Source organism: Malaya genurostris, chromosome 2, assembly GCF_030247185.1.
Source record: "Malaya genurostris strain Urasoe2022 chromosome 2, Malgen_1.1, whole genome shotgun sequence".
Lineage (NCBI taxonomy): Eukaryota > Metazoa > Arthropoda > Insecta > Diptera > Culicidae > Malaya > Malaya genurostris.
Genome location: NC_080571.1, coordinates 265004648 through 265015285, shown reverse-complemented (window position 1 = coordinate 265015285; position 10638 = coordinate 265004648). Strand labels below are relative to the sequence as shown.

The 10638-nt window shown below is 36.7% G+C and overlaps 1 protein-coding gene across 1 annotated transcript; it reads right to left on the bottom strand.

Annotated features, from left to right (window-relative positions):
• Positions 1-2566: 2566 nt before the first annotated feature.
• LOC131429214 (ionotropic receptor 75a) lies at positions 2567-7421 on the bottom strand. Its single transcript, XM_058593264.1, has 11 exons — positions 7325-7421; positions 7100-7269; positions 6716-7045; positions 6520-6653; positions 3957-4129; positions 3455-3897; positions 3344-3385; positions 3061-3228; positions 2921-3003; positions 2722-2861; positions 2567-2658 (listed from the first exon to the last, which is right to left on the bottom strand). The coding sequence occupies exons 1-11, from the start codon at positions 7419-7421 to the stop codon at positions 2567-2569; spliced, it is 1872 nt and encodes a 623-aa protein (XP_058449247.1).
• Between the last annotated feature and the right edge of the window lie 3217 nt (positions 7422-10638).

The following is a 10638-nucleotide window of genomic DNA, read 5'->3' as shown; positions in this document are numbered from 1 at the left end:
CCATCCTCCTAGTCCAACCCTTACCATTTCCCTTCAATCCTTCCCTCTTATATATCGGGAAAATGATGCTAAAACAAATTGATGGCAAGGCACAAATATCCAAATATCAAGGGGAACGTGCCATTTGAGCCAGTTTGTTCTGATTCCTGATTCCTGATGTTCCCAGCTATCTTACCAGTCTTCTTGAAGACTCTCTTCACGATTGTCCAGTAACGTTCGATGGGTCGAAGCTGAGGGCAATTTGGTGGATTGATTTTTTTCTCAACGAAATTTATCCCCTTTTCCGCAAGCCGATTGAGGGTGATTTTGACATAGTGAGTCGAAGCTAATTCCTGCCAAAACAGTGGAGGTGTACTATGCTCCTTATATTAAGGCAGCAATCTCTTCTGGAGACACTCAGATCGATAGATTTCTGCATTTATAGTTGCGGTAGTGTAAAAAATGGTTGACTTCAAACCACAGGAACATATTGCTTGCCATATCAGTATCTTTCGACCGAATTTCTCCACTTGAATCGACCTGTCCGCATCGATCACATTCTCCCCAACGACGACAGTAAAGTATTGTGGACCTGGAAGGGTTTCTGAGTCCTCCTTTACATAAGTCTCATCGTCCATCAAAACGCATGCATTCAGACACTGCAAAAGACGCGAATACAATTTCCGGGCCCCTAGTTGCTGCTTCTTCTGTTTTACACTTTGTTTCGAGATTTTCTGCTTCTTGTAGGTTTTAGTCGCTGGATCATTCCGACACTCGTTCCTGCTTTTTTAGCCAAATCACGTATTGACATTGATTTGTTCTTCATGATTAGAGACACCACTTTCCAGTTTCGGGTTGGAAGAACCGGATTTTCTGCCTCTTCCTGGTAGCTCATCCAAAGAACAGTGTTCCCCAAACTTATTAATGATGGTTTCAACACTGGCATGATGAATTCCGAACCGTTTCGCCAACTTTCGCATAGTAATACCCTTCTCACGGAGGCATGAATAAACGAACAAAAATTTCGAAAACATAAACAGTAACAATTGGCTACCATAAACGATTCCATTGCACAGAGCTACACCAAACCTTTGATGAGTGCTACACGCAAAATTTCAATCGCGCAAACAAGCACACAAACGCACAGCATGCCGTGATCTGAGCATAAAAAATCATCACAAATACATGCGTACAACACAAATGTATGTGGATAGCTTATTGTCGATACACTCCTTAAACATTATGGGGCTAGAGCTCCTTTCGACTACACCATGAAATAGTGGCCTCAAAAGTTTCATGGGGATCGAAACAGATGCCAAAAATGGTCAGTATTAAGGGCACATGCAATAGTTTTGAGTGAAATTTTGCAAATAAGAAAGACCTTCTGCCGCACATGCTTATTCCGAAAAATAAAGAAGAACGCGAGCGATGTTCGGAAGCATATTTGGCGAGTTTTGGGACTCATCAACGCAACACTAAAGACTTTAACAGTGTGTATTCTCTCCAGAATGTTTATATCGCACTGGTACGAGTATTCTGGAATTCGAAGTTACAATCACTCTCATCAACCTACACACTCTGCAAAATGGATGAGTATTCATTCAGCGGCCTAAAAAATACATATGACACTTTCAATTTTGGATCACTCATTATCCTGTTCCGGATCAGGATGAGACTATATAGCAATTTTTACATTTGTGAAAATCTTCCTAGTCATGTCAGAAAATCCTTGGGAGCTCCGTTTTGGAGTTATTGACTGCTACCAAACACTCATCACCCTGTGTTTCCAGACCCGAAAATTGGATCTTGATGAAATTAAATAGGAACATACTGGATTATAAGACAGTTAATGAATATAATACCGTTTGAATCGGTTTAGCTTTGACATTTTTGGGAGGCAAAGGCTTTATTTTGAAGAAATTTTTTGCCGCTCTTTCAGGTGCTGTCGAAACCGCTAGATTTGAATTAAATTTCTTCAACAAATAATCAACATAATTTTCAAGCTAAGAAGGCTTACTGATAAAGCTTTCAATGTATTTGCTCCTTCTTACAAATTCACTTATAAATACTCTTTAAATTGAAATATTTAACACTCATCCCATCATGATATGAAAGATCATCTCTCTCTCTAATGTTCCATCATAAATATGAGACAACCTAATTAAATTTGTAAATAATTTCAATGCGAATTAGGAAATTCTTTTCATTTGATACGTTCTCATAAATGAAATAACAAATAATAACCCACTCGAAACGAAATCATAGGTACGACGTCTACATACGAGATAAACAATGCTATTTATCAGTAATGTTATAGCTAACAATATTATATATTTTTTTCTTGTTTACTTTATTTAAATATTTTTTTCAAAAAACAGTTATAATCAAATTTCCATATATTTTGCTGCCAACAAAACACTAACGTAAACGCTCCCGTGAGATACATTTGTGCCCCAGACCAACTTCACACGATCATAGCTCAGAAAGTAAACCGAACTGTGACCATGACCGAATAGCAGAGGTTTGAAGTAGCACTGGGGTACTTCAAACCTCTGCTGGGGTACCTTAAACAACAATGGAAAAAAATTCAATTCAAATAGAAATGAAATGCTTTCTTGGTTTCCGCTTTCTGAATAAACATTTCCATTAAAAATAAAATTACCGCCAGAACCATTCCTCCTAAAAAGAAAACAAGATAATTGTTTGCAATGTGTCAGATTTTCTAGCCAATATGCGACGTACCAACTAAGATTACGAACGCAGAAGATACTCCTGGCAGTTCAACTGGATGAACTCGGCTTCCGGCTTGGCATATAGGTTTTTCGATTTTGTAGATTTTCAGATTCCTCTTTACCAACCCAATTTCTTGTGCTCTCATCATTCTAAAATTACATATACATATTTGGACTGTCATGATATAATGAACTTATTTTTGACTTACGTTATTTTAAACATTTCCGTGTACATACTTCTTTTGGGTACGACGAAGCCCAGCTTTTGTATGTATGAAAAAGGTCCTGTAGCCTACGAAATAGAAGGAAAAGCATTAGTGCCGATTTAAAATGAATAATAAAGCATTACCGTTCGTAATTCACAAATTTCATTAGCATCAAACTGATTCGCAATAGCTTCGAAAGCCTCGATCAATTCACAATGGAACGCGTAACCACCTTTCTTCAGGTACGGTACAGCCGTTGCGACATCTGTGTACACTGGAATGGTATCGAGACCTTCACGGGACGGCTGCAACTGCACCCAAGCAGACATTTGAAATTAATACGACGAGGATGTGGTAAAACATAAAAGTAAATGAACGCCACTATGTGGGACTGTGATTAGCTAATTAACTGTGGTACGGTAATACCTTCTTCTGATACAACTCTTTCACCAGTGGTTCTTTGGTTTCCTGCAAAAACAGGTTAGCAGTTTGATTTATGATTCAATGTTTTGAGTAGTACCTGCTTGTTTTACTTACACGAAACAAGATTTTGTGATAACCAATATCTCGAAATGATATCGTCAGAGGACTTTCAACAATTTCCCTCATAGTTTGTGGACCTTTTCCAGGTGAACTGAGTAATCCTCCAACAACTGAAGAGGTATAGTAATTGTATAGCACAAGATTCAAAACAATCAACGTGAGTAGAATAATTCTGATAGGAATTCTTCGAGAAACAGTATTAGATAAACCTTGCTGTGCGATGGATGCTACAGTGTCTAGAAAGTGAGCAACTACAGCTATGTCTGATTCATCTCGGAATGCCCTGGAAAATATCAAACTGCTGAACCTCAACACGATAAGCACAATTAACATAGTGGCAGACGATGCTATCCAAACTTTATCATCAAAGGGAGCAAAAAAGTTGCCTCCACCGGACGCACCACTTAATTGGGGTGTGATGCGATAGATGAAGCCGGCTCTGTAGAAGGAAGAAAACAATCTTTATATCGTTAAATATTATCCCATTGAACTACACACGAAAATTCCCAACTTATGTGAATAACATCGAATTCGGCATGACGGTTCTTTTTCTGGAATATGCCCGTTGCTGCGACATCTGCCTCGTTTCGTGTTAAAATTCCCAACAAACCAAGCCGATAGCCATTGTTGAGTCGTCCGGCCCAGCCTCTCGTAATACGATATTTTATTCTGGAAATAAAATTTATAAATATCAAATACAAAACTACTTGAAAAACCGCAATCAATGAGTTTCAATTGATGGAAAAACATGCTTTTTGAGGTGAGAGAGTATTGGTGTTCCGCAGGGACGTGCCTTGGAACTCTTTTTTTTTCGTACAATGCATCAACGACGTTGGTAAAACTAATCATGCAAATATTTCTAATCTCACGAGGAACGTGCCGTTTCGAGACAATTTATTCTGATTGAGGTACCAAAGCAATAAGGTTAAAACAGTTGGGGCAAACATACAACTTTTGTGTGTCAAGTAAAACCAAAACTCCGTGCTTGCTTCCGTCATGCCAGTCGAACTAGCTGTCATACCGAATTGTTTTCGTAGCTTCGGTTACCAACTCAAGCAAGCCAGCTGATCTGCACCATTGGTTCCATAGGCCTCTATTGAATATATTCCAAATCTGAAGTAATATAATGAATTTTCCGAATTTCTTTTTTAAGATCGTTTTTCTATACATGACAATGAAGAAAGGAATGATTTTCTGAAAACTGGTCAATTTGTCCAATTATTTGAATGCAAAACCCATTCAATTCGGCTGCTTCAGTTTCGACCGAAAGCATCGGAAAAAGTGATAAAAAAACTTCATAGTGAAAAAAGGCGGGTGGGCAATATCAGTGACATAACTGGATGCCGTGAATACGAGTAAATCTGACTACCTTATTTTGATCTATTTTTGTATTTTTAGGAGTATCTTTTGGGAAGTGTTAAAACATATTTGGTAAATTGTTGTATCTGAAACTAAACTATCTAAGTCATAAATAAAAAATAAGAGGATACAATAAACCAACATTGCTTAGAATCTGCTCGGTGATGGCTGTTTGGATTTGGAAACTCCAAATTCATGAGAATATAAAAAAAAATATATGAGAATCATTCTGGCTGATCGGATACGTCAGCTCATATCGTTGTAGTATATTTTTATGAATAGCACAATTTTTACTACTCGTATTGTCTATGGGATTATGATCTGTTATCATGTATCTTAGTATTAAAGAGTTTTAAGGAACTCACAAGTATCACAAAGAATGAACAATATCGCTATAGGTGCTATAGGTGACAAAAGCTATGAATCGGCTGCGAAGTCTGTTGAAACACGAAGGTCAAATTCCACAAAAGGAATGTAATCCCAAGACTTTACTTTTTTAGAACCATCCATAGTTAGAGACTGTTTGACTAGCGAAGAAAACGTGAGGAAAGCCCACAGTATTTAATAACTGAAAATGTTCCGTATTGCTATTGGAGCTTTTCATTGAAAAACACTGGCGGCGTGAATTACTCTGGTTTTGCACTTTCGAGAAAAATGGTAATGAAACACCGTCAGAATATTGCAATAAATAAAAAAAAATTATAATCATTTTTGAGATTTTTTTTCAGAGTTGTCGTGCAACAAAATAAAATCAAATTTTTTGCATGGGAAAAAGCATCATTCGAACAACATTTTGTAATTTTTTCGTGGAAAAATATTGAGAAATAAGTCGGTGAAGAGGCATTTTTGAGGACGCAAATCACGATTTGCGGTGTCCACTGTATTTCAGCGCAGACTAGTAAGAAGTCAACAAATCAAAGCAGCATAGATAGAGTAGATATTTTTCTAGACCCCAACGTTTCTGTTTGATTTTTTTTTAATTTTTTTAAATTTGATGGTTGTTCAAAGTGAAAATTACGCCATTTTGTAGCTGTAAAACCTCCCCAAAGTAACAAACAAGGAAAAGGAAACCGTTGGGGTCTGTTTTTTAATGTAGAAAGTATGTGCAAAATTTGGAAAAAAATGGTTCAGCAGTTTTTGAATGACGATGGACACGGGCTTTCAAAACCTACTTTCGAGAAAAACGCGTTCAAAGTTTTTTGTCTATAAAATCAATGGAAACAATTTATTACACAAGGGAGCCCGTAGGGTCTAACATTTTCACAAAATCATATTTTTTCTTTTGTATTCTTTCATAATGAAACATTTCAAAAATGTTTTGTCAAGTTTTTAAGTCGATCGAAGCAGAAATCTTGGACCTGTGTGCCGAGCTCTTACTTCTTCGCAGTATGAGATAAGCAAAGATAAAGGCCCACAACTTGCCGAGTTTTTCTCCGATAGGCTTAAAAATTTCACAGAATATTCTTGAAATGTTTTACTATGAGAAAATACAAAGAAAATAATAAATGATTTTTCAAAAGTGTTAGACCCTACCTGCCCCTTAAAGGCTTCTTTAAACTATTAGGTGAATTGAAAAAGCATTGTTTTTAAATTGAAGAACTTTTGAAAACTGTCAAATATTTAATTTCCAACCCTTCAAAGTTACCCACGAAGAACATTTTGTGCATTTAAATATTTCAGCGTACCAATATGAAACTAACCTGAAATTGTGGTAATCGCGAAGTATGCTCAACAATGAATAATGGTATTGAACAAATACTACAACACCTTCCACACTACCTGGAGCTGATAGTATACCATCGACATCCGTTGATGAAACGTTGTCTCTGTCGATCTGAAAATTACAATAAACACCTTGAATTCACACCCACCGCGATTTGATGATAATAAACGCACCACTGCTACACCACGTAACTGAAGCTTCTCGAAATTATATCTCGCATAGTATCGGCTATAACCATTCACAATTTTCATTCTTTTGTCACTACTCCACGATCCATATTTGTGCTTGTAAATGTCCTTGCACAAGTGTCGACCCTTCGCATACACATCAATCATATCATATCTTGTCTCATTGAGGCTTTCTACTTTCTCAAATACGGTAATATCTGAGTTCATTTGAATTGATTTCAAACTTCCAAGAAGATTATCTACTTCAGCAGTCGTGTCGTAATCGGATAGAAACAACCAGCTGTAAGTTATGTTAAAATAATGTAAATCTGAAAACTACATAAGCAATAAAATTTGTTGCAATTTCTAACTAGACATAATAACACTAACTTTCTCCAATACCGCGAAGGATCTGTGACAGCTATAATCTATAACGCATGTCGTTCGGCTGATACTTGTATGCGGTAATATATTGGTGGGAAAAATGTCCAATCTGCTATTGATATCGATCGCTCTAACGGACACGTTTTCATCATTTATCTTCGTAAATGTTTCATGTACTGCAATCATAACATTTATTAGAATTAGCATTCATTTGAAAGCATCACTACAAACTTTCGTCGCATAGAAAAAATATAACACTTTTAGAATGTTTTATTTTCAGAAATTCGACCACTGCATCGATGCTCAAAGATTCTGTGTTTGCCGACATTGCCACTAGTAGTAGGTACTGGATAGAAAACATAATGTTATCTTGACCTGGACGAATTACCAGTTTGATTTATATAGTGCCATTTAACTTGTGGACGATAAATCTTTTTAGTAGGGGTGTCTACGTTAAATTGTTAAGATTATCTCTTACTGATCCATGTTACCATGTTTAAGTTGTGGCAATATATCAATCAATGGACTCAAAATTCTCAACCGTGTTAATAATTGATTGACATTAAATCCAATGCCTTTAATGAGTTAATAACTGGACTAATCTCTACGAAGTAAGTTCAGTGGTATATGAAACTCGGCTCTCTTGGTAGATTCAATATATTCCAGATAGATTCGAGTAATTCAAAAAGTGTGCTTTACCGACTGCTACTACTTCGGTAACATTTCCGATACCGGAAGTATCAGTAATAATATATTTAAATTTGAGCATTGACTTATTTACAGTTTTAACGAGCACCGAAATCATCGAGAAAATTGTGCGGAAAAGAAAAGAGAGTGATTTGTCGATTACGTCACTTATTCGGTACCGACTTTCGAACCGAGGCTCAGAGAGCCGAGTGTCACGATACGATTCAGGTCGTCGAGTTCGCAAAATGTCTTTTTGTGTATGTGACGTTTTTTTGTGCTAAATTTTCTCGGAAATGGCTGAATCGATATTCACAAACTTAGATTCAAATGAAAAGTCTTGAGGTTTCATACAAGTTTTCTGAATTTAGTATGGGTCCGACTTCCGGTTCCTGAATTATGGAGTAAAATGCGCAAAAATATGAAAATACTTTTATCTGAAATGCCTGAACCGATTTTCGCAAATTTAGATTCAAATAAAAGGTCTCCGGTCCCATAAAAATTCCAGAATTTTGTTTGGATCCGACTTCCGGTTCCGGAGTTATGAGGTTAAATGTGCAAAACGAATGGTGTATAAGAAACAAAATGAATCTCTGTGTTTCCAAATGTTCCGTCATAAGCTATCATCGAGAAACATGTTTAATTTTAATTACACCGTCGCTGGCACTCAACTGCAACGCGTTGATCACGTCAATGATCTAGGTGTTATTCTGGATGAAAAAATAACGTACCCCCGCCATCTTTCAGCAAAGATTGACAAAGTGAACCGTTTACTTGGATTCATATTTAAAATTTCGAGTGAATTTAGTGACCCACTTTGTTTAAAATCGCTATATTGCTCATTGGTTCGTTCACAGCTGGAATTTGCGAATGTTGTTTGATTTCCATACAACGCTATATGGATTCAAAGGATAGAAGCTGTGCAACGCGTTGCTTTACGGGAACTACCGTGGAATAACCCGTTGCGCCTTCCACCGTATGAAGATCTTTGTCAACTATTGGGGATTAAATCTTTAGCAGATCGTCGACGTGCTTCACAAGCCACTTTTGTATCTAAGCTACTACTGGCTGAATATGATGTTCGGATCTTCTATCACAGATTAACCTGTATGCTCCAGCCCGTGTTCTTCGGCCTCGATCATTACTGCACACTGATCTACGCAATACCAACTATGCTAGCAACAGCCCGATTTTAGCAATGACTCGCCGTTTTAACGAGTTCAGCTATGTGTTTGACTTCATTATGACCTGTTTACAGTTTCATCGTCGGTTGCTATAGCATTAGATTATTTATTACCATTTTTAATTAGTTTATAATTTAGTTCATTAAGACTTGTTATGAGATGAGCATTGTTCTAATAAATAAATAAAGAAATAAATAAATAAAACTATGAACATATGTGTACACCCAAACCTCCGTTTACGAACACTTTTTATACGTTACCTCTTTTTACGTACCTCTTTTTACGAACCAAATCCCAAATAACGTAATCTTTTTTTACGAACCAAATCCCAAATAAGGTAAACTTTCTTTACGAACCTACTTCGTAAAAAGAGGTTTTGTCATTCATCGAAAGCGATTTCTGACTCCATGGAAACTACTACTACTATTTTTGGAACGGGTTTAAAGAGTAGATTTCGGAAAATGATGTTTGAGGTATTTTGGAAATCCAAGATGGCGACTTCCGGTTTATTGATATTCCTTGAAAACCCATACAATATGGGTATTTTCGGAACGGAATTGATGAGTAGATGTCAGAAAACGATGTTTGAGGTAGTTTTGAAACTCAAGATGGCAACTTCCGGTTTGTTGATATTCCTTGAAAACTCTTACAATATGGATATTTTCGGAACGGTATAGTGTTTTAAAGGAATACCAAGTTAAAGGAAAATGTCGAAAACTTTCAAAAAATAATAATAAACCGGAAGTCACTGTTTTGTATTTCAAAACCACCTCAAATATAATTTTCCGACGTCTACTTTTAAATCTCTTTCCGAACGTACCCATATTGTAAGGGTTTTCAAGGAATATCAAGAAACCGGAAGTCGCCATCTTGAATTTCAAAACTACCTCAAACATCGTTTTCTGACATCCATTCTTCAATTCCGTTCCGAAAATATCCATATTGTAAGGGTTTTCAAGGAATATCAATCAACCGGAAGTCGCCATCTTGGATTTCAGAACCACTTCAAACATCGTTTTCCGACATCTACTCATCAATTCCGTTCCGAAGATACCCATATTGTTAGGGGTTTTAGGCAATCTCAATAAACCGAAAGCCGCCATCTTGGATTTTGAAACGAGCCCAAACATCATTTTCTTGCACTTACTCTTCACATCCGTTCCGAAAATGAACATATGATGCGCGGTTTCCACAATAATCACACAAAACTTTTCTTACGAAGTAAATTCCAAATAACGCAAAATTTTTTTCACGAACCAAATCCCAAATAACGTAAACTTTTTTTACGAACTACCTCTTTTTACGAACCCCCGTTTAGTTCGTAAATGGAGGTTTCGGTGTACGAACTTTTCTAGGAGATGGCTCAATCGATTTTCACAAAACTAGATGAAAATGACTTCTGGTTCCGGAATTACAGAGTTATAAGTGTAAAAATTACAATTTTGAATTACTTACACACTTTTCTCAGAGATTGCATTACCGATTTTTATAAACTCAGATTCAAATTAATAGTCTTACGATCCCATACAAGACTTCTGATTTTCATCTGGATCCGACTTCCGGTTCCGGAATTACAGGATTAAAAGTGTTAAACATTTCAACCAGGGTTGCTGGGGGCTCAAATCAGTTTCAATCGATAGGCCCTGTCAGTTGATACCAAAACGTATTCATTCCATC

What these genes read in the sequence shown, in the direction of transcription:
- LOC131429214 (XM_058593264.1), bottom strand. Translation starts at nt 7,421, where the DNA reads ATGTCGGCAAACACAGAATCTTTGAGCATCGATGCAGTGGTCGAATTT. An exon ending in ATTTTTTCTATGCGACGAAA is followed by an intron (nt 7,270 to 7,324) that starts GTTTGTAGTGAT and finishes TTATGATTGCAG; the next exon opens with TACATGAAACATTTACGAAG. An exon ending in AAGAGTTGTATCAGAAGAAG is followed by an intron (nt 3,229 to 3,343) that starts GTATTACCGTAC and finishes GCTTGGGTGCAG; the next exon opens with TTGCAGCCGTCCCGTGAAGG.